General features: G+C 39.6%; 1 protein-coding gene across 7 annotated transcripts in view; it reads left to right on the top strand.

The window, feature by feature from the left end:
- Positions 1-24,303, top strand: part of CTNND2 (catenin delta 2) — a 933,574-nt gene that overhangs the window by 693,969 nt on the left and 215,302 nt on the right. For all 7 annotated transcript variants that reach the window (XM_001147603.6, XM_016952954.3, XM_009448799.4 and 4 more), the window contains one exon: positions 12,814-13,027. In XM_001147603.6, the coding sequence (XP_001147603.3) occupies positions 12,814-13,027 (214 nt within the window). The remainder of the gene's footprint in view (positions 1-12,813; positions 13,028-24,303) is intronic.

Raw genomic sequence — 24,303 nt, 5'->3', positions numbered from 1 at the left:
TGTGCCCTCGACTTTAAAAAGCGTGGACCTACTGCACTCCAAGCATTTGAGAGTTTAATCATGTACTACATTGTATAGGTCACCAGTTTTTCAACTCCCAAGAAGTCAGTTCAGCTGGTATTTCTTCCAGAAACAATTACCCCACCCCATTTCCTAAGGAGGCTGGTTTTGTGACTTTCCTGTGGGCTTCATACACTGTATTTGTTCCTGTGTGTATCCCCTTCACTAAACCATGACAACCCCAGGGAATGTGGACCAATGCTTAATAAATATCAGCTGAACTGAACAAAACTGGAATTATTTTCTCAACCACAGTTTAGTGTGGTTAAGCATTGGCTTTTACTACTACAAAAATATATCTTCAAAACATATGAGAGACTCCGTCACCTAAAATAGAAAGAAAAAAAAATACGTGCATAACAAAAAATACTTTCCATCATGTAATACATATAATAAAGCAAATTACATTCTGTACAATTTTTACCGGTTTAATGAAAGTCTTGAGATGATTTAAATTTTTTAAAGTCAGTATATTTTTAATTTAAAATTAAAATAAATACGTAAGAAAATTTTCTCGACATTTCTATCACAAATTATTTTGGTGGAATATATTACTTTTAATTTAATACTCCTCATTTGTTATAACCATAGGCTAAGACACAAAACAATTTCTCTATTATTTCTGCATGTATACTTAGCATAACTCTATATTTTAGAAAGATGTTATTTTCCATTTTGCATGAACAAAAGAATAGCAGTTTTTAAAATGTGTGCTTTTGTCATGCCAGTAACATAGAAATTTAAATGAGGGGCTGTGTCTTTCTGAACTGCTTTGCCATCTGTCAGTCAACCAAAAACTACTGCTGTGATGATTATCAACACACTCATTTATTAAAAGCCCAAGGCCCCAAATCGTAGTCACACATGATTCCTTTCTTTCAGTCAGACTTGATATTTACCACCCTACCTGTAAAACAGACCTAGAATTTGGCCATTTTTTAGTGCTTGTACTCCTGTCAATCAGTCAAAGCTGCTGTGGTTCTCTTACCTGGACAAGGGCAGTGGCCCTAGCTGATGGTCAGTCTGTCCTCACATGGCACATGGTCTTTAAAACAATGAGTTAGGGCAACTTAAATTCCTGTCTTCCTCAGAGTAAACCCAGGGCCCTGCAACCTCATCTCGCCTCCCCCAGCCCCACTGCCTCTCTTTTCCTCATCGCTAGCACACAGGCCTTCCAGGTCTCCCTCTCCTTGGGGCCTCTGTCACTTCATGTCACTGAGTCTTTGCTCTAGTGTCCGCTGACCCACTCCCCGGCAACACCATCACACCCTATTTATCCTTTCTTCCTTCTCTGACTTCTTTTTGGTTCTTATCACCCAGAAGAACCCAGTTGTTGATGGACCTAAAACTTGTCCGTTTAGTGGATCTTCTTTAAGCAGAAGATTACAAAATAATGACTAGAAAATTGCGAGATCCTCTTTCAGTAAAGCCGCCTCCAGTTTTCATTATTGCAAAGGTCATATTTGCTCCCTTGTTGGTTTCCTTACTTAATTCCTGACTCCACAGGTTCCTTGACTCCTTCCAGCAGGGACCATGGCCCATCTCACCTCCTCTAAGCCCCAGCACCTTGAGCAGACAAGGCCCACAGGAAACATTTGCCAAACAAGCAACTGTCCAGTCCTTATAAAATGAAAGCTTTGTGGGCAGTATTTGTGGGCCTCTTATAATCACATTCTTAGATGTTTTAATGATTTTCAAATAATTAAGTTACCTATCTACCTTTTGGGGTGTGTGTTTTCAAAATTTATGTGAGGTCATCCAAAATTCTCTTTGAGATGTTGAACAATCTGTGACTTTAGCTTTGCCACATACAAATAAATATGTTAGATCTTATCCTCTCCAAATGAAGAGATAATTAGATTAGTAACCATTCACCCAAAAAGTAGATATTTATGCTCAAGGGAGATGACTGATTATTTCTTTTAAAAAGTAAGACCGGCATTTGAAGAGTATTTGTTATCAGTCAGTCTTAGATCTTTATTTCTTGTTTATTTTATTTTTATTTATTTATTTTTAGACAGAGTCTTCCTCTGTCATCCAGGCTGGAGTACAGTGGCAAGATCTAGGCTCACTGCAGCCTCTGCCCCCTGGGCTCAAATGATCCCCATTCCTCAGCCTCCTGAGTAGCTGGGATTACAGGTGTGCACCACCACGCCTGGCTAATTTTTGGTATTTTTAGTAGAGACAGGGTTTTGCCAGGTTGGCCAGGCTGGTCTCAAACTCCTGACCTCAAGTGATCTGCACATCTTGGCCTCCCAAAGTACTGATGTGAGCCACCACGCCCAATCTTATATCTTTATTTAAATTATCTCTATAAAACTACCCAGTGTCACACTGTATCCTTATTGTATTGAGGGAGTGGAGGAGGAGAAAGAAAAGGAAGTGAATACCTGAACCATCTAAAGATGTGTCCTAACTTCAGTATGGATAGTATGCTTCCCTATGAGGATATATTAAAATTATATTTACACTTTTTTTGTTGTTGTTTGTTTGAGACAGAGTCTTGCTGTCTCCCAGGCTGGAGTGCAGTGGTGCGATCTCGGCTCACTGCAAGCTCCGCCTTTTGGGTTCACGCCATTCTCCTGCCTCAGCCTCCCAAGTAGCTGGGACTACAGGCACCCACCACCACGCCCGGCTAATTTTTTGTATTTTTAGTAGAGACGGGGTTTCACCATGTTAGCCAGGATGGTCTCGATCTCCTGACCTCGTGATCTGCCCGCCTCGGCCTCTGTATCACTAGGATACTAAAGCTGAAGCAGTATCTTATATCTGCATACAGTTATTACTTTTGGAATTAAATTGATTCCATTCTTGTTTGTGTTCAGGACTCCTCATTCATTCTTGAAATCTCATAGATTTCCTTTAACTTATTTTTGCCCTTATTTGATGCATTTAGTTCTTAAATTCTTGGAATGTACATGATCTATAGTCAACTTCCCTAAGACCTTTAGGTGTGATTCAGGCCTTTAACAATGGCTTGTAATTCTTTTTATCACACGTTAGCTCCTAAGTACACTGGGCTCTATTTCCTGGTTATCCATTCTGTTCCGCTAAGCCATCTTGACTACTACATCAGTATCACAACGTTTTAACTATTGAGGCTTTATGTAGCATTTATAAATGAGATAAAATAATGTCTCCCTTGTATTCCTCCTTATTGAAATAGTCTTACTTTTTATTGCTTGCTTAATATTCCAGATGAAAGTTAGAATCATTTTGTCACGTTCTAGAAAATCCCTTGAATTTTGATTGAAATTGTGTTAAAAGTATAAATAAATTTTGGGGAATTTATAGCCTTTTCAATATCCACTCTTTTCATTCATGAACAGAGCATTTCTTTATACTTATTAATGTTTGTATTTATATTGTTCAGTAAAGTACTTTAATTTTATTCATGTTGATTCTTTACCTCTTTGGTAAAGAATTTATTCAAAGACTCAACCTCACTGGTAATTAGGAAAACACAAATTAAAACTAAAAAGAGATATCACTTTACAGCCAATAGATGGGTTAAATTCAAGGAAGAATTTAGCAATGCTAAGTATCTAAACTTCTTATCTATCATGTTCATAGCCAATATTTTGTTTAGTTCTTTCCTCCTGACTTTAAGTTTGTTTATAATGTGTGTGCATCGGTCCTTTTCATTATGGCTCCTGGCTTTTGTATCAACCTTAGGTCTTCCCAGTAGTATATAAATATCCATTTGTAGATCCCCCTAGTGCTTTTTTGTTTTATGTTTTACATTTACATTTCTAATCCATCTGGAATTTACTTTTTGTCATTGTGAAGAAATCAAATGCTGTGTCATCCCTTATGTGGTGAGCCTGTTATTACTAATTCTAGGTATCGAATCCATACTGCTTCATGATGAAATCCTAAAGTCTTGTAAACATGTGTATCTTTTCTGGAGTTTTTTTCTTCTCTCCCATTGTTATCTATTGATTCTGGGGTCATTTCATATTGTTCTGTATATTGGTGCTTTAGAATATGTTCATCTTTCCATAATTCTCTATTTTTCTTGTAATTTTTTTCCTATGTTCATTCTTCCAGATGAACTTTAGTGTCACTGTGTCCAAAAACAACGTAAAATTTACTGGGCTTTGGATTTGAACTGCTTAAATATTTAAATTAATCTGGAGACCAGTGGAAATCTTTATAACACTGAAGGAATGTGGTAGTCCATTTACCTTTATTCACATCTGCTTTTATGTATTTCAGTAAATACATGTCGTTTTCTTCATACAGAAATTTCCCAATTCATAATATATTTATTTCCTAAGTATTTTCTATACCATGTTGCTTTTCTGAATGGAATAATTTTCTGTTAATATTCTGACCAATTATTTTTAGTATATAAGAAAATTATGAATTTTTATGTATATCCATGAGGAAGCTTTCATTTTAAAAATTTTAAGTTTGTATTTTACTGAATTTTCTAATTAATTCCAAAAGGTTTTTTCATCGATCTTGATAATCTGAGTCTTTTTTCCAAATGACTCACCTCCTTATTTCAGTTTTTTAGTTTTACTCTATTGACCATCACACCCACAACAAGGTTAAATGATAAGGCTGGTAACCGGTGTGTTCACTTTATTATGGATTAAAAATTGCTTAAATGCCATAGTAGTGGCAGGTTTTCTCAGAGTCAAGTTCAAGTTCAAATAGTCTGCTCAGTTAGCTGTGAAGCAAGGACTTACAAAGCTAAAGCCAATAACAAAGGCGAGTGGTGGGTTTGGAGTCCAGGCAAGGAAATCTAATCCAGGCCCCTAAGGAGAGACCTCTGCTTAATCAGGTGGGGAGGATGAGAGCTGTCCAGCAACACACAAAAAAAGCCGAAAGATCAGAATTCAGAGAAGTGAGAGAGAAAGAATGTGTCAGCCCTCACCATCCATCTTTAAATATTTTAAACAATGTCCATCTTTATAGACAGTGAATATTTGTTTTAGGGTATGGTACTAACTATATGTAATTGATATAATAAAGTTAAATAACATGAGGTCTTGAACGTATTCTTTTTTTTTTTTTAAATACTTGAAGTTCTGGGATACGTGTGCAGAACTTGCATGTCTGTTACATAGATATACACATGCCATGTTGGTTTTCTGCACCCATCAACCCGTCATGTACGTTAGGTATTTCTCCTAATGCTATCCCTCCGCAAGCCCCACACCCCGCAACAGGCCCCAGTGTGTGATGTTCCCCTCCCTGTGTCCATGTGTTCTCATCGTTCAACTCCCACTTATGAGTGAGAACATGCAGTGTTTGATTTTCTGTTCCTGTGTTAGTTTGCTGAGAATGATGGTTTCTAGCTTCATCCATGTCCCTGCAAAGGACATGAATTCATCCTTTTTTATGGCTGCATAGTAGTCCATGGTATATATGTAGCATGTATTCTTATGAAACATCCAATAGATTAAATCTCCTACTGTGAAGTAGAGCATATATCTGCTTGAACAGATTGTATGTACAGATCTGCAGAGATAGGATAGTAGTCAGAGAGAGAGAGAGAGTAAGTGTAAGTGTAGCCTTTAAACCTGGGAACATGGTCTTGGGAGGAGAAATCCACCCTGCACTCACCACACGATATTTGCCTCTGACTGATGATGTTATGAAGTTATTCAGGGAAAGCAGTTATTCAAGTTATTCCAGGCCCTAGAATTTCTTAGGTGCTTTCTAATCTGGGTTCATCAACACTTTGTAATTTAGAGAAAATCATGGGATTTTAGCATCATGAAATATCTAAATGTGGAAATAAAAATTCACATTTGAGTTTAGTCAGAATGCAGTAAGACTTACTGGAGGCATTCTTTGTAATTGTCAATGCTTTGTGATTTTTGCATTCAGTGTCTGCAAGGACAGCTCAAAATTTACACGAAGTGATAGAAACCATTAGACTTATCAAGATCACATTTCCTGAGTGGTGTCTTTAGAAAAGAAACTCGAGGAATCGCTTGAAATTTTTTGTGTTTGAAAAAAATGGAGAGGCCTTTCTTGGGTGCCCTTAATGAGTAAAGTTGAAACTCATTTACGGTGTTCAGCAATTCTGAGGACTCACAAGTGTGTTTGTGGAGGGTGTCTGCTCTCAGAAAAACAGTTGCCAGAAAAAAACAGCTTTGAGGTGCATTTGACCTCCAAGCCTGCTTCATTCTCAGAAAACTTCACTGCTCATCTCACAGTTAGCAAGAGATCTATTCGATATATACTGTACATCCTAAATCCAATTTATAAAGTTAAACCCTAAATTGTATTCCTTTCACTATCACATATCAACATTTTATGAAATTAATTTGTATTTTGGCCAGGTAAGAAAGCAATTAAGAATATCCTTTAAAAAGTTGATACAGTGGATGGTTCTGTGACACATAATGTTTACTGAGTACTTTGTTGAACAATTCACTTTTGAAATCTCATTCAGTCCTGAAAACAACCTATGAGGTAGGTTCACACTTTGTTCATGCTTTACAGGCATTTAAGTAACTTGCCTGGGGGAAACCGGTTTTACGATTTGATTTGAACCTAGGTCTGAGGCAGCACCTCCAGTCACTGCAATGTGCTTTCTCTCGAAAACACAATTGAGAAAGAAACATAACTCATCTTGGTTCACCTATCGAATGGAGAACGCAGGCCATTTCATACAATTGGAAGGGGAGAGATTCTCAAAAATAATTTCTACTAAAAAATTATGACCTTTATGAAATATACTTCTGTATTACTCAGAGGCAACTACATAGACATACCTCAGTTCATATTTTATGGAAACTGATTATTTAACTGGCTTTTCAATAAGAGTAAGGGTTGAAATTCAGTGAGGTAAAATGTGTGTTTTACAGACTGATAACCTTGCAATTTCTACACACATCTGGTTAATCATCTAGTTTGGGATCTACAAAATTTGTATCTTCCAGTAGCTTATAAGCAGAGAAAATTATTGGAATTTTGCAATATTAAAAAAGAATGTGTAATAATTATATCATTTAAAAAAGCTTTTTCAAAGCCAGCACCATTGAAAAGTAACAGTTAATTGAAAATTTATTAAAAAAATCACTGCATTCCCTTATCTTCTTTTTAATCAGTTTCTTTCTATAAACCAGTTCTCAGACATTGGGACTTGAGTTTTCATAAGTATCTGAAGAAAGTAATTACTATAGTACATAGTATCCATAGTTTGTGTGTGTGTGTGTGTATACTATATATGTGTGTATGTGTATATATATGGTATGCTATACATATATATAGTATGTAGCGATAGTCTTGCACACTATTATTAAAATTTACTTTGAGTCTCAGGCACAGCCTAGTTTCTTTCAACATGAACCCAGAAGCCTAAAGATATATCCATTTTATTAAAATGAAAGATTCCTGAGAGGAATAGCAGCACACACCCAGGTCCTTACCTGTTTTGAGGTCCTTGTATCACCAAATAATAGGTTGACAAAAGCTACTCCAACCTTTTCTGTCTTCTCTTCCCAGCTCCAAATCCCTCCCTTTTGCAAATGCAGAGCAGGTGAGCAATATCTTCTGTTGCCCTGAATGCCTGGGAGGCCACGCCCTCGGGGTCTCACTATCCTCTAAGCAACTTGTCATAGTATTTTTTTTTTTTAAGTAAAGACAGATACCTCCCGAGAGGAATTCTATTGCAAGCTGTTTAAAGTATTTTTTTATCCACTATACATCATCATTATCATTACATTTTTATGAAGACTGTTATAAATATCTGAACACTGCTGTAATTGAATATGCTATAAATTACTCATTGATGTTGATATCAGTTTCATGATGATAGCTAATTCATTGGCAAATATATGCTATTGTCAATATATGCAGATTATGTTAAGAGTAACAAATCCTTTAGTGATGAGGCCCTATTTTTGCAATAGGTGCTATTGCATTACTTGCATATCTCTTGTGTATAATTTAATTACCTATCCATTTGTTTTCTGATTTGAAAGGCTTAGATATATTCTACCTTTTAAGGAAAAGACAAGGAAGATACCCACTGCATCCTTCTTTTGCATGATTTTTAGATACTCTCAGTTCTAGAGTTTAAACTGTAAACGTACTTCAAAGCAGCGGATTTTAGGGCAAAGGGTATGAAAACCATTTTTATTCTCCCCTGGTGCAAACTGGGAATACATTCTAGTGTTCATTCCCCAGAGATTATCTGCATCAGGTTCAAGAATGCCCTCACTGTAAACAACCCAAAAATAAAACAAAAGACAGGCAGGGCATAGTTTTGCTTTATTTGATTGGTTAATTCATCTTTTGTTTCCCCTGGGGATGGGGTTTACCAGCCTCCACCTCCCTTACTCCTTGTAGATTACTCTTGCCATCTAGATTCCTGAAGTGCACACCTAAGCAGAAAAATAAATGTGAGCCATTGACACAGGAACAACTGACTAAGGTCAATCATCTGTCAAAGAACCACTTTACTCACTTAAACTCAATAAGTGAGTTTAAGACTGTCTATTCAGGTCAAGTATGAAAAGTCCCTTCTGGTCACTGTCCAATTCTATTAGGTCCAGGAAAGTAGCAGATATGAGAATTGTTCAGTCTAGATTCAAATGAAGCTATCATTTCCCCATATGTATTTCAACATTCATTGTTTCCATTTTAATCATTTGTATGCATTTTATTTTATTGTTGAATTATATATAAATAACAAGATATACATTAACTAGCGTTTTACTGACTTTATTTTAATGCTATGAAACCTAAAATCTTTCAAGATTTGACTTTTAAAGAATTCTGCATGAGGCCTGGCACAGTGGCTCACGCCTGTAATCCCAGCACTTTGGGAGACCGAGGCAGATAAATCGCTTGAGCCTAGAAGTTGAAGACCATCCTGGGCAACATGGCGAAACCTCATGTCTTCTAAGCGAATCACTTCAACCCTGGAGGCGGAGGTTGCAGTGAGCCGAGATCGCGCCACTGCACTCCAGCCTGGGTGACAGAGCGCAACTCTGTCTAAAAACAAAACGAAACAAAACGAAGACAATTCTGCATGAAGATGATTAAAGAACTAATGTGAGGAGAGGGTAAACTGACCTGCAATGATCATATGTTAACAAAAACCTGGGCTCACCTTGCTGGATGTGGAGTGATCGACTAGGGGGATAAATTGGAACTAGACAACTTGTCGTTTTGGGGAAGAATAAATAAAGGTGCCATTTCAAAGAAGACAAGTTTCTTCTGATAGGTTTTCAGAAAGTTGTACATTTCAGGTGTTTAAAATAGGTTTGTTTGGAAGCTTGGAGAGATTGCATGTTAGGTACCAGAAGAAACTGGTAGATGGATTGGGTGCAAGAAATTGGAGGAAGGGGCCAGGTGCGGTGGCTCATGCCTGTAATCCCAGCACTTTGGGAGGCCGAGGCAGGCAGATCACCTGAGGTCAGGAGTTCGAGACCAATATGATGAAATCCCGTCTCTACTGAAAATACAAAAATTAGCCAGACGTGATGACATGCGCCTGTAATCCCAGCTACTCGGGAGGCTGAGAAAGGAGAATTGCTTGAACCCGGGAGGCGGAGGTTTTAGTGAGCTGAGATCGTGCCATTGCACTCCAGCCTGGGCAACAAGAGCGAAACTCCGTCTCAGAAAAAAAGAAAAAGAAAAGGAAAAAAAAGAAATTGGAGAAAGGAAGGATCCTGGAGAAAAGCAAAATAGAGGGAAAGTGAAAAGGACAGCATCAGAGCCATGCACAGCCACCAGAAGCAAGAGGACTGGAGTCCATGTCAGGGCCTCCCTTCTGGTCCTGATGGGAGAGGGGAGGCTGCAGGGGGAGGAGGGAGAACCAAGGACCTGGCCATCCCATTTCACACATGTGGCCATTTACATTTTAATTCTGAGTAATGTTTGGCTTCAGAAAACAGAAGTAGGATTCTCACATTCTTAGATAAAATTAAACCCCAAGAAAACAAGTTTTAATATAGAGGATCTGGTGACCCCAAATAAGAGCAAAAGAAAAAGGTTAATTGACTTACTTATGTTTATCTAAATAGATTAAAATCAAACTGAAAATCTCACTATAAATTTGGGTATATGGCATTAATTAGGGCCATACTGAAAACATTGTGTTTTCATTTTAGCATTTAGAATTCATGCTGCATTCAGTTTGAATTCATTTTCCCTTTTAATATATTTTAATCACTTAATTCATTAAATCATATGAATTGGAAATGTATTATAATAAATTAGGAATATTAATTATAACATCCAATATAGCTAAAATATATACATATGAATAAAATGCATAGATTGATGATGCCATCTGTTTTTAGTACATAACCAATAGATTCACTGCAAGAATGGATTTATTATCTCCTTTCAATGGTTTCATCATTATTTAAATAACTAAATTCGGAGAACTTTGAACTAAATCACACATGGGCAAATATACACTCATAGAGAAAGTGACACTCATAGTTTAACCTTTTTTGTACACGTGGAATATCCCTTCTCAAGCACTATAATAAACTGGATGTGCTTATAATCTGGGTACATGAACAAGACACCTATATAGGAATACAAACATCATCTCTCTTGGGTGGGTGCCAAGCAAGCCCTGGGTAGAACTGTAAGTTGGGTAAAGTTGTTTCCCACTTCTTTTTCTCTTTCCTTATTTGACCCAAAAGATCCTTGAGTCTCCCTTACCCAGGTGCTGTGACCACCCTCAGGCTGGGCAACCATAACCCCCTCAAGCACACTGTCCCTCTACATCCCTCCCTCTTCCTTCCCTGTCATGTTCCCACGGAGGCACCATATGTGAAACGCTGCATTCATGGTTTCCAACTTAGGGATTTAGAGTCCAAGAGTGCTCTGAAGATTTCCACTTTTTCTGCTTTCATTTGCTGATGAATGAAAATAATTCCCGTAGGCATATTCGGAATCATCAGAGGCCACCCTGTATGAATGAAGCATGCTCTATTTTGTTTGTAAGCTGGGTTGGAAGAGCTGCAGGGCTGAGGCCTCTGGATACATCCTTGGCTGTTCACAAAAGAGGTGTTTGTTTGTTTGTTTGTTGTCTTTAAAGAGGGATATTTCTTCATTTTGAAAACACTATTTTAGCAAAGCTGAGCAACACCAACGTAGCAAGTAATATATTAATTAACCCTCTCCATTCATTTGACAAATATTTCCTGAACATTTATGAGGTGTCTGGCATTGCACTGGGTTTAGGGATAGGGATATATAACAGAGACATTTCCTCCCAGAACACACATCCTAACAGGAGAAGACGGACAATAATGATAAACATAACAAATAAGTTAGAACATGACAAATCCTATGAAGAATTCAATAGCACTTGAAGATAAACAAGAATGCTGGCTTGGGGTGAGGGTGTGGTTCCAAGTGCAGTTTTAAACGGTGTGGTTAGAGTCACCTCACAGAGAGAGCAGCACTTGGGCACTACTGAAAGAGCCTGGGGATGGCCTGGCACGGTGGCTCACGCCTGTAATCCCAGCACTTTGGGAGGTTGAGGCGGGTGGATCACGAAGTCAGGAGATCGAGACCATCCTGGTTAATACGGTGAAACCCCGTCTCTACTAAAAATACAAAAAAATTAGCCGGGCGTGGTGGCGGACGCCTGTAGTCCCAGCTACTCGGGAGGCTGAGGCAGGAGAATGGCGTGAACCCGGGAGGCGGAGCTTGCAGTGAGCCGAGATGGTGCCATTGCACTCCAGCCTGGGTGACAGAGTGAGACTCTGTCTCAAAAAAAAAAAAAAAAAAAAGAAAAAAGAAAAGAAAGAAAGAGAAAAGAAAGAGGCTGGGGATGTAGCCAGGTGTCCCGGCACATCTGTGACATGAATGAGTTTTTCTGTAATCAAAAAATTAAGTAGAGAAGATGCCAATTCTTCGATCCCTGAAGAACGCTGAAGCATAAAGTGTAAAAGAAGGGTATTCCTGCATGAATCATGCTCTTTGTCCATATACATGCAAAAGTTTTCAGATGCAGCTTTGCTAATATAGCCTGTGTGTTAAGTAGCCACTTTATTTTGTTTCTAATTTAAATTTTAAAATTGTTCCCCAAATCAAAGGGCAGCCAGGAGAACATGCATCTCAAAATACACAGCAAAAATATTTTGCATTTACTTGTAAAAGATTAAAATTTTCTTTTGATAAAAAGAAGAGTAAAATGTAGAGTGGTTTTGTTGTTGTTGAATCAAATACCTAAATTAAGCATAACGTGCCTTGGCCTCACACCTTCTGTCTCTCATGTAAGAGACGTTCTTATTTCCGCGGGTCTTCTGAGATAAAACTCCTTGTGTCAATTCTTCCAGTCTCTCGTTTCGCTTCTGATTCCTTTGAAATGTTTAGAGCATATCCCTGTTAAGCATAATTTTAACATTTTGTGCATCATTCCTGCAGCCCTTTAAGACAGTGGTTAAATTTAATAAGTCTAGGGAATGAGGATCACTCTAATGCCTTTTATTTCTTCATGTGCTTCATCCATGAGGTTGTGGCATATTTTATGGAGAGAAATGTCTAAGGCACTCATTATGAAGTTAAAATCACCTTTCCAAAATTCTATAGTTCTAAAGAAATACATTTGGATTTTTATTGGTAGGCTATTAAAGCAAATACTGGCAATCAAATATAAAGCAAACACTTATTTTTTTTCCGTTTCCTTTTGTATGCCTTAATTCAGTTTGGTGCGATTAATTGTTAGCAGATACTTTATATGAAAAACATGTTTTGGTGTAGGTAGGGAAACCTTACACTGTAAAGCAAAAGTGGTGTCCTTTGCTCTTTCAGATAAGGAGACAAGGAGGCATCCAGCTCCTGGTGGACCTGTTGGATCATCGGATGACCGAAGTCCACCGTAGTGCCTGTGGAGCTCTGAGAAACCTGGTGTATGGGAAGGCCAACGATGATAACAAAATTGCCCTGAAAAACTGTGGTGGCATCCCAGCACTGGTGAGGTTACTCCGCAAGACGACTGACCTGGAGATCCGGGAGCTGGTCACAGGTTAGAATCATTATTAAATTATTATATTATATCTCAAGATCAACTTTCCATTATCCAACACAGAGGCAAATGTACTAATCAAATAAATATTGTGGTGTTCTAATAACATAGGCGGTCTCAATATGTGTTTTCAAATGAGTAAACAACTGAAGAAAATGGTATCAGATGTGACATGCATGGATTCATATTCAATAATCCAGTAAATGTAATCCTCACTAAAATTCTGTGATCATAAACAGTTTTTGTCAGTGGATTTAGAAGTAGTTGAGCATCGTACAATACCCAGGGCTCTTTATTAGAATAGCATTAATAATAATTGATCAAAGGACAAGGTGTGTCAGTTTTTGCTAATAAGGTATACATTCCGGTTTCTAGTGTGGTTAACAACAGACGGCTTATCCTACTTAGCAGTTAATTTTTTAAATGAAATATTCATGTCTATTAAAAGTCACAATTATTACATATTAAGGAATTTTCAAAAAGGGAACATTAAAGCTTTTTCATGATTGTAGAACTTTTGGGCTTAGTAAAATGGAGATAATTATAGTAGCCACACCACAGTCGTGAGGGTTTCATAAATGAGACCCTGTAAAACATTTGGCACATATATGGAATACATGTAAACACAGTCAGTGTTAGCCATAAGCTGTCATCCCTCCCTTTTAAAATGTGCAGTGTTACTTGGAGTACTAATGGCCCAGGTGGCCTCAATACAGCATTTCAAATAACTCTGCTGCTTACTCATCTTAATCAGGCTCACTGCCGTTCTAGGTGATATTTGGTTTTCAGTTCATCAAAAAGTACCCCATCAGCAAGTATTTAGCAAATGGATTGCATAGTTGACTGTCTAAAAAGATCTTTTAATCATCTGTGATTCCATCGACCTTCTGTCTTAACTCTAAAATTTCCTTGTAGTTACGCTGATGAAGTAGATGAAAATGTGTTTTTAAAGAAAATACATTATTCAAGCTAGAGAGTCATAAATATTTGTCCAGTCCCAGGTCAAGACTCCCAATTTTGTATATTTTCTTAAATGTACACTCTTTGAGATTATTGTCACATTTCTTTCTCACTCTTGGTTATATTAGAACTAGATGTAAATTGGTTTTTTTCTTTTTTCTTTCCATAACTAGAAAATCATGTTTGTGGAAAAAATAATAATTGTTAAGAATTGCCCTGCTACTAAAGCAATGTTTCACACCAAACTAATGTGGGGAGACATGAGTCAGGGAAAGTAAAAGTACTTTTATCTACACAGTATGATATCTATGATAGTTTAGGGGTGAGTTATGTAACTGAAAATATTTCCTACCATTATGGTTAGGAACACCCATCCTTATATTTGTGGGTTGTGCTTAAGTTGGAACTGCCTGCAAAAGAAAGAGCTCAGTGCATGTGATGGGGACAGGAGGCTTCCGTGCAGTAAGACTCCACCAACAGAAACATGAAGCCATGAGAAATGAAGACCAGCAGAGCACCTTCTGTGTACACCATATGGATTCATTTATGATTTGAAAAGAATTGGATTTGACTAGAATTTGAATTTGCTCCAACACAAAATTCATTGTGTAGAAGAACCCCTCTGTGGTGGCTTCCCTGATTGCCAGAGAAACTCAGCCACGTGCCAAAGGTTGAGATGAATGATGGCTTAAAACAGAATGGAAATGCCATACCCCTGACACATGACATCTTCTGCAGCATGTGTCTTATCCTGTGCTGCCATTTGAAGCAGCTGTAAAGGAACTGACCGCAGTCTACTCCATTGCCTTCGACATTGCTTCCAACAGCTTCTGGGTGTCAGCCGTTCACGTGTGCCTGGGCAACATCAGAAATTCCTATCTGAGCCCCATTTGGAAAACCAAAGGCATAACCTCTTGTTTCTTTTCCTGGTGAAACGCAGGCTGTAGGAAGGATGCTTGCTTGATGTATGGAGAGGATACACTCTTATTCCACTTCTTTTAAGAAGAAGGAGGTTTGCACCCACTGTCATGTCTTGACCCACTGTGTTTTCATCAGCATCTTTAGAAAATCCACAAGCCACTTGGCCAAGCTTCCACTCTAGTAAAGGAAATTGGAAGAGAGCATCTAGGAGAACATTCTAGTGTGGAAGGAATTGCTACTGTAAGCCAGTCTAGTGATTGGCTCTAGACAAAGCCTTCTGAGTTTCCTTACTGACCGAAACCTGAGGGGGCCTGGAAACCTGCAGGACTCAGCTGACATCTGCACAGTCATTGCCTCAATGATGTAAAGCAAGCCAAAGCCAGCTTCACTGCACAAAGCAAAACTAAAATGAGGCAAAAGGAATTCACCTCAGAGAAAGCTTGGATTCTGTTGACCAAGCCTTGGATGCCCTCAGTTGACCACACAGTGCAGCCACGGAGATGTCTACACCAGTGCCCCCTACAGTGGTGAGGCTCTGCTCTGAATGGTCAGGAGTGTGCAGCACTGGCTGCTAAATATTTAAAGCGATGGTCCTGACAAACATGTCCACATTTTGGGAACTTGCTAGATGAGCAGCAAGGGAGTGGATGACTCCAAGTGGTGGAGTAGGGTACAAGAAGAAAGGCTGGCTTCACGTCTTTTGTCGCAAGGAGCCGCCGCAAATCTGTTTAGGAATTAGGTCAGGTATCCATGCATGAATTAAACAAAACAAAGATCTAAGTGTAAGAACTATACCCCTTACTTCCTTTGCAATTCTCCCGTGGATCTAATACAGAGCTCAGCAAAGAAAAATGACTTAGTACGTTACAGGAGCCCCACCAGTACAGGGGAGTTTTTTCTGATCACTTTCCTACCTATTATCTCATGGATGAGAGCAAATGTTGAACAAAAAATTACAGGGGAAGGCAGGGTGAGGTCTCCCTTTGAATTTCTTACTTATTTGTAGACTAGGATATATTATAAACAAATATTCAAAAGAACAATTTTAGTGATTTTTAAAAAACTAAAGCACAGTTTATAAACCAGATTTTAGATTAGACCTAGCTGTATATCCAGAAGAACCTATGATGTCAAGAGTGCCAAATTATAAATAAGAAAGAAATGATCTTGCAGAGTTCTAAATTATGTATTGAATATTGCTTGGCAAACAATTTGAACAATGATAAAGAGTTAAAATTGAGATATTTACATGCATTTATATTCAACACATAAACATGCATGCTGAAAAAAACAGCTGCCTGTTTGCACGGCAATATCTCTTCACAGCAGAATATATTTTGCTGCCTGCTATGTCTTGCAATAAATAATTTTCTTCCTATGCAATAATTACTATGAGATGATGATGATAATTTTATTTAAATCCAATCGAAGCTATTGTATGCTAGCCATTGCTTGAAAAGCTCCGAAGCAAATAAACTTTGATTAGAAATGCTGCACGTCCTTTGGGCCTGACTAATATAATTTTTCTCTCTCTAAATATGGAAATAATGGACCAAAATTTTGAGTACGCCCAACTAAAGATTTCAGAATGCTTTACAAATCATAATAAAATGGTTTTTATTCAACTATAGAACTTAGTAAATAAGTTTCATTTTGGTGAAAGCACGTGTCTTGAGAGCTCTGCTTCTCCAGGAGCACAGTGTCCGTCCATCTGATGCTTCACATATCCAGATGGCCATTCCTTTTAGTTAAGGAGTCAGGCTGAGGACTCAACCTTGTCCTTCATTTCGGGCATCGTTAATTCCCTTCTTTCTCCATAGAAGTCCCTTCCAGAATCTTCTGTCTTCAGGACGGATTTGGATATTGCTCTCCAGACCTGCACAGCAATCCTGGATTAGAACTTCTGTTTCCAAGATCCTATGCCCTCTTCTCTCTCGTTTTTCTCTCTCATAAGTTCCTGAAAAGGGATGCTTAGGAGATTAAATTCTAAAAAAATAAGTCTTTAACCCTCACACATGAGTGATGTTTACTAGATACACAATTCTAGATGGAAAATTCTTTTTCTCAGGAATATTTTCTATAATTTAATTTTAACCTTAATACTATTAAATTCTCTTGTGATATATCTAGGTGTGTGCCTTTAAAAAAAAATCATTGAACATTTTCAATTTAAAGAGTCATGACCTTCTTCAGTGCCAGAAAATTTTCTTCTTCTCTTTTAAAATAATTCTTTTGTCTCCATTTCTTCTGTCCTCTCTTTCTGAAATTAGTCAGATTTTAAGCCTCTTGGATTATTTCTCTTGTATTTTCTTATGTAATTTGGAGCCCTTTGCCTTTTTATCATATGTTCTGAAAGAATTTGCTGATATCCAACATTTATTTTCCCCCAATTTTTCTGTGACTTCCATGCTCCCACTACCAGGGGCCCAAGAGAATATCATCTCTTTAAAAGAAAAATTCTAAGAATTCTCTTTTGTGTTTTTTAATAGCTCCTATTTTTGTTTTATGAATGTAAGATATTTTTGAATTTCTCTAAGGATATTAGTTAGAACTGAAGTTTGTTTTTATCTCTTTGGCATGAATTATCTCAATTTTTTTCATTGTCAGCTTTTCTTTTTTTATGGTGGGCTTTTTCACTGATTTTGCAGGCTTACTTCAAATCTGTGGTGGTCTTCAAGTTTTCTGCTTATTTTTAAAATAGTGGAATGGAGTTTTTCTGAGCTCTCTGCATGTCGGTGAAGCTTGTTCACAGTGAAGCTTCACTTCAGGGTGAATGAGTGGGAGGGAACTGTTGTAGTGGGGAGTCTTTTAAGTGTCTTAATGAGGAGGGTTTTTCTCTAAGGCCCAGATATCCTCAGTACCTTTTTGGTTCTCCCCATCACAATCCATTTCTTTAGAGATTCTTCTGAGTTGTTTATTTTGTTTGTTGCCCTCGAGGAAGGGGACAGTACTTTCCTGTCTGCTGGGTATTCTTTCAACCTAGGTGGAAGTGGAGAATGAGAGGTGACTACTTCCTTTCAATCACCCTTTTCTAGCTTGTCTTCCCATTTCTGCACCCCAGGTGCCTGCCATCTCTTGAGTATAAATCTTTCCTAGTGTTCCACCAGGACAGTTAGCCACCTCCCTGGGATAGGGTCCCCTCTGTGTGTATCCTGGGCTATGCTGGCTTCTCCCTGAGCTCCATCTGTCAGCTCACCTCTGGCTGTTTTGTATCTTACAGAAATGTGATGAAATTTGTTGTCTGAATTACTCCTTCCATTCTCTTCTCTATTCCATTATGTCCATGGTAAATAACATCTTCTGTCCTGTATGAGTTCAGAACTCATACAGTGAACTCTGAACAGTTTTGAAGATTAAACAAAGTGTAAATATGTTTACAGATATTATCTCTGTTGCTGACAGAAGCCAGGCTGGAGGCCTTCTTTAAGGTCAGCCAAGTGACCTTGCTAATTTAATAGAAGTTCAGGTATAGCATTAATGAAGCACCCTGCATGAAAGGAGACACTGGAACAGAGAGGATGCATTTATCCCACTAACATCCCCAGCCTGTTTTTCCTTCACCCTCCTTGTTATGATCACCCAGAGGCATAGCCCCTCTCCCCAGAGCAGGAGCTAAGTAGTTTGTCAAGAAAACTCTTCTTCTATCTTGATGGCACTTTTTGGGGATCACCTGGAATTCCTGGTGGGCAATTCATATATTACACCAAGAGGCACCAAAAGGGGTCAGAGGAGCAAATTATTTAAACCAAATTCAGGGTTACTATGTTCCCAAGATTTAAAATTAAGTCCAGTTTTATTTCTTATTCCAAATAATGTCCAGGTACCTTGTCCAACATAGCAAATTAGAGGTTCTGTGAGAAGATTAAACAACATCCCAAAGATAAAAATGAATACAGAGATTTCAACAATGAAATGCCAGCAATGTAGAGATGCTTCAAATTTTAATATAAACCCTACCAAATATCAAATTCCCATGGAGAAATTAAAAATCAAAGTTTAAATCCACTTTCATGTTGAAGTCCGAATACATTAAGGTTCAAAGGAATTAAAGTCAAAAAATCAATACCTCTTGCCATTGTGTGTTAAAGTTCAAAATCCACAATTCTTAAGTTAGCTGATGTGTAAAAATCATCTTCTCCCAATTTTTTATTCTGCACAGTCTCAGCCAGGGGGATTCTTGTGCCTCTATGGGGCCTGGGTCCTTTAGCAGCCTGAATTCGGGGCTGCTTCACGCTGGAATTGGCCACATACTTTCAGGACGTCAGAGGATGCAAGATTGCATTGTCAGTTCTCCCACCTCTCACTGTTCAAAGGTGTGAACAATGGTCCCTGCCCATCAAATGTAGCAAGCAAGTCATTGTGACCCCCTAAGGGAAAGTATCACAGGCACAGGCATGTTCCCAGAAGCCAGCCCTCACCAGGTTTGCCTAGGGTGTCAGTGGAGTTTGTATTGGTCATCTGTGGCTGCTGTGACAGTTCACCACACATTTAGCAGCTTAACACAAGGAAGATTGATTTTCTTACAGTTCTGGAGGTTACAGGCCTGACACAGACTCACCTGGCTACAATCCAACTGTCACCGGGGCTGTGTTGCTTTCAGGATGCTCTAGGGGACAGTCCATTTCCTCGCCTTTTCCAGCTTCCAAAGCTGCCCACATTCTTTGGCTCATGACCCCTTTCCACTGCCTTCAAAGCCAGTAGCATTGCATCCCTGATGAGTCCTCCATGGTCACATTTTCCTCTGATCACTGCCAGAAATGATTCTCTACTTTTAAAGCCCCGTGTGATTAGATTGCGCCCACCGGGCTGATCCAGGATTCTCTCCATGTTAGTCTCCCCATTTTAGATTCTTTACCTTCATCCCATCTGCAAGCCCCTTTTGCCATGTAAAGGAGCCCATTCATAGGTCCTGAGGAGTCAAATGTGGACACCTTTGGAGAATGATTATTCTGCTCCCCACAGTGTCTGAGGGAAGTGAGCACATGGAGACCCCTTGGATTTAGTCGGGGGATGCCAGCCTGCTGTTGTGTGGCTTTGAGAGTCCATCATCTGTGGACTTAACCTGAATTGGGAGAAATAAGTCCAGGCAAAGGTTCATTCTGGCATGATGCATTTCCCACTCGAAGGGAGATTCCTGGATTCCCATTGTCTCTTCTTTGGGAAACTGGAATCACAGGAATTGTTGCCACCTTGCAACATTTAGATACTGGCAGCAGAGGCGCCTGTCTCCAGGTGCATCATGGTTTGACCAGGGAGGCAGAAGCACTGTAGATGACATGGAAAGGGGGACTTGTTATCAGGATTAGACCTGACACCACGGTGAGAGCTGGTGAAAACGCCTGTGGAAGGCTTTGCCGCTGTGTCTGGTGATGGGCCTGCAGTTGACACGGGCCAGCAGGCAGCAGTCAGAAAGAACAGCAGGATGTGAAGCAGGGGAAGCCAGAGCCAGCTGCCACTCATGGGGACAAATGGCACCCCTCTTTTGCCTCTCGCTGGCTGCAAATCTGCCACATGAGTGATACACAAGGCTGCCGCTCTTTGCCACGGAACTCTGCATGATTATTCCTGGCCAGGACCTAGGGAAGTGGAAAGAGGGGATGTGGTGGGAGCTGTCAGAGCTGTGGCCTAAAAGGTGGAGCAGCAGCAGGGGGTACGTGCACACACTGCAGCAGCCCTGATGCCCTCTGCCCGCGGCCCTCAGAGCTCAGCACTGTGCTTCACTTGGACCTGCCAGGCATCCCGCAGATGTCTCCATGGACAGTCTCAACCTGCAACCAAGCAGGGAGGGAAATCCTGGGAAGCATAGTTGCAGTTCAGCTGGGGTGACACAGCACAAACCCACCACTCCAGGTCTTATATGAGGTGGTTTCTTTCCCTTCCTACATAATGGAAACCTTTGATTTTGGATTTCCTCTATGGGAGTCAGGTGTTTTGGTCCAGTGTCCCATGAGTGTGTTCTGTCCCATGACAAGCCTTCCACTGTCCTGTGGTTTGTTAGCAGGTTTTCCTCAATCCTATGGGGCAACAGTGATTTCTCTGCTTTTTATGATGGAATTGATTTGCTCCCCTATCCCTACGAAGATTGCAAAATCACCCTCAACAGACTCCTGAATTGAAGCTGCTCTTGCCATTGGGGGAACCTGCTGCGCCTTCAAGCCCAGACCTCTGCTGTGTGCACTGCAGGCCACTGTCTCTGCTTGCTCCTGCTCTAGGCCCTGAGAAATGCATTTTTCCAGCACTTCTTTTTACTGCTGGGATGGGATGTCCTTCTGGGATTCATTTTCCTCTGCTTTCCTTCTGCAGATCTCAGGAAGGCTCAGTTCTCTTGAACCTGCTTCCTAAGTTGGACACTTTGCTTTTTAGCACGTGGAAGTGTAGCAGTGTTTGCTGAAATTGAATCCTGCCTGCCTTCTACTTTTCCTTTGTTCTTGAACCTGAAAGCATTGCACTAGAGGCAATATGCTTTTCTACCATTCTCTTCTAGATTCTAGAACAGGACTTGGCAAGCTTTTTCAGTAAAAGGACAGATAGAAAATATTTTAGCTTGTAGGCCCTAGGTCTCTGTTACAACTACTCAACTCTACCTGTGCTGGATGAAAGCACCATAGATAATACATCAACAAATGTGTATGGCTGTGTATTAAACTGTATTTATGCAAGCAGGTAGCTCAGGCCATAGTTTATAGAACCTTCTATTTCATACTGTCTTCTGCAACCAAGTTCTAACAGAATAAAGAAGAAGGCCACATTGTCACCTCATTACTGCTAGGGGTTGGGTTGGAGGCCAGACTCCCGGCCTTTTAGCCACATTGGTTTGCTCACACAGAATGCCAGATGCCAGAATTAGTTAGACTTATCTACCATGGCACAGGCAGCCGTTGGATCAGGGCAGCTTCCCTTCTCCTCTGCCAGCCACTAGGGCACATCTTATGGAGACCAGGGGAAGCAGAGTTCCTCATGGCCTTTCATCCCAAAGTGGAAGAAGCTCAGAGCTGGGCCAAGCCCTGCACGCTTACTAGTGCCTTGGACAAGTTCCTCTACCTCTCAGGGGAAGAGCAAGTGAGGGGCTGGGAGAGTCCAGTGTTACAGTAATTGTGCTCCATTCGCAGTAAGGAAACATCAGGCCTGGGGAAGAATCCTTCCCAGTACATTGCTGTTAATTCTGATGGATCAATGACGGGCAGAGGAGATAAGTATTTGGTCTACCTTTTGATGGCAAGTCATCTCCTAACCAGCTTTGTATCTCATGCCTTCTATGCTGAGACATTGCCTGTTCTTGTCTCCTGTCATTTTGACCATTTTAGGATTATCTCTTCACAGAGGCAAGCCCAAATCATATGCACAGGCAGAGGGCAAAAACTTACAACCCTCAGCACTGTTCTGATTCCTAATTGCTTCCCCAAACAGACTGACTGTAATCCAATTAGGAAATCCACACCTTTAACTTTCTGTATACTCCACCCTCAGTCCTAGAGACAGAAGCCATTCTGTAGACTGAGTCTCATTCATTCATTCATTAAACAAATTGCTGCTGAGTGCCTACTATAGTTAACCCTTGAACGACCCAAGAGTTAGGGGTGCTGACAACCCCTAGAGCTGAAAATTTGCATACAATTTGGCTCCCCAAAACTTAATTACAAATAGCTTACTGTTGACTGGACACCTTACCAGTAACATAAAAAGTCAATTTACATATATTTTATGTACATATTATATACTCTATTTTTACAACAGTGTAAGCTAGAGAAAATAAAATGTTATTAAGAAAATTATAAGGAAGAGAAAATATGTATGCACTTTATTAAGTAAGAGTGGATCCTCATAAGGTCTTCATTCTCATCATCTTTGCATTGAGTAGGCTGAGGAGGAGGAAGCAGAGAGGTTGGTCTTGCTGTCTCAGGGGTGGCAGAAGTGGAAGAAAATCTGTATATAAGTGTACCTGCGCAGTTCAAACCATGTTGTTCAAAGTCAAATGTATATGGAAGTGAAGTTTAGGTGCTTGGGATACAAGGAGTAAGGACCCAGGCACCTTACAGCCATAGACCAGCCTTCCTTATGATATGGCTTTCTTCCTAATGGTCAAGATCATGGCACCTGTTTTTCAAGGAGCCACATGGAGGAAGGGAGAAAAGAAGGAGCAGCATTGAGAGGAGTCTTGGTATTTCCATTGATTCATATGTAGAGGAGTGAACTGTGTCAAGACAATACGTGAAATTTCATAATCTATTAACAGAACCATTGTGGGCTATTAGAAGCTGGAACTCATAGACCTGCCCTCCTAACACTTGTGTCGTAGTGGACAAGACAGACAATAAACTGAGACAAATAAATCTGTAATTTCAGCATGTGACAAGTGCTGTGAAGAAAAATCAAGCAGGCTAAGGAGATTAGAAAGGGATAGAAATTTACTACTTAGAATGAAGTTTGAAGAAAGGAAAAGCCCCGGATAATGATCTGTTAAACTAGAGGAAGTTTTGTCTCCCATACGTGAAATCTGGAGTTAAGTGTTCCAGGGTGATAACGCAGCTGTATCCCATAGAGTCTTCAGAAACCCTTCTAGCCATATGGCTTCTTCCAGCCATAGCTCCCCCTTCCTTATGGGATGGCTCTCTTACCAGTGACCAGGATGGTGGCACCAATGTCTCAGTGAACAAGACATTTCCATATACAGTATTTGTTTTTAATTTTTAAATTTTATTTATTTTAAAGTTCCGGGGTACGTGTACAGGATGTGCAGTTTGTTAAACAGGTAAATGTGTGCCATGGTGGCTTGCTGCACCTAGCAACCCATCATCTAGGTATTAAGCCCAGCATGCATTAGCTATTTTTCCTGATGCTCTCCCTCACCCAACTCCCTGACTGGCCCCAGTGTGGGTTGTTCCCCTCCCTGTGTCCATGTGCTCCCATTGTTTAGCTCCTACTTTTAAGTTAAGTGAGAACATGCAGTGTTTGGTTTTCTGTTCTTGTGTTAGTTTGCTGAGGATAGTGGCTTCCAGCTCCATCCATGTTTCTGCAAAGAAATGATCTCACTCCTTTTTATGGCTGTATAGTATTCTATGGTATATATATATACCACATTTTCTTTATCCAGTCTATCACTGATGGGCATTTGAGTTGATTTCATGTCTTTGCTATTGTGACTAGTACTGCAATGAACATACAGGTGGATGTATTTTTATAATAGAATGATTTTTATTCCTTTGGGTATATACTTAGTAATGGGATTGCTGGGTCAGATGATATTTCTGGTTCCAGGTCTTCATGGAATCACCACATTTTCTTCCGCAATGGTTGAACTAATTTACATTCCCACCAGCAGTGTAAAAGCATTCCTGTTTCTCCGCAGCCTCGCCAGCATCTGTTGTTTCTTGACTTTTTAATAATCACCATTCTAA

The sequence above is a fragment of the Pan troglodytes genome, chromosome 4 (assembly GCF_028858775.2).
Source record: "Pan troglodytes isolate AG18354 chromosome 4, NHGRI_mPanTro3-v2.0_pri, whole genome shotgun sequence".
Classification (NCBI taxonomy): domain Eukaryota; kingdom Metazoa; phylum Chordata; class Mammalia; order Primates; family Hominidae; genus Pan; species Pan troglodytes.
This window is presented reverse-complemented; position numbering and strand designations above follow the sequence as displayed.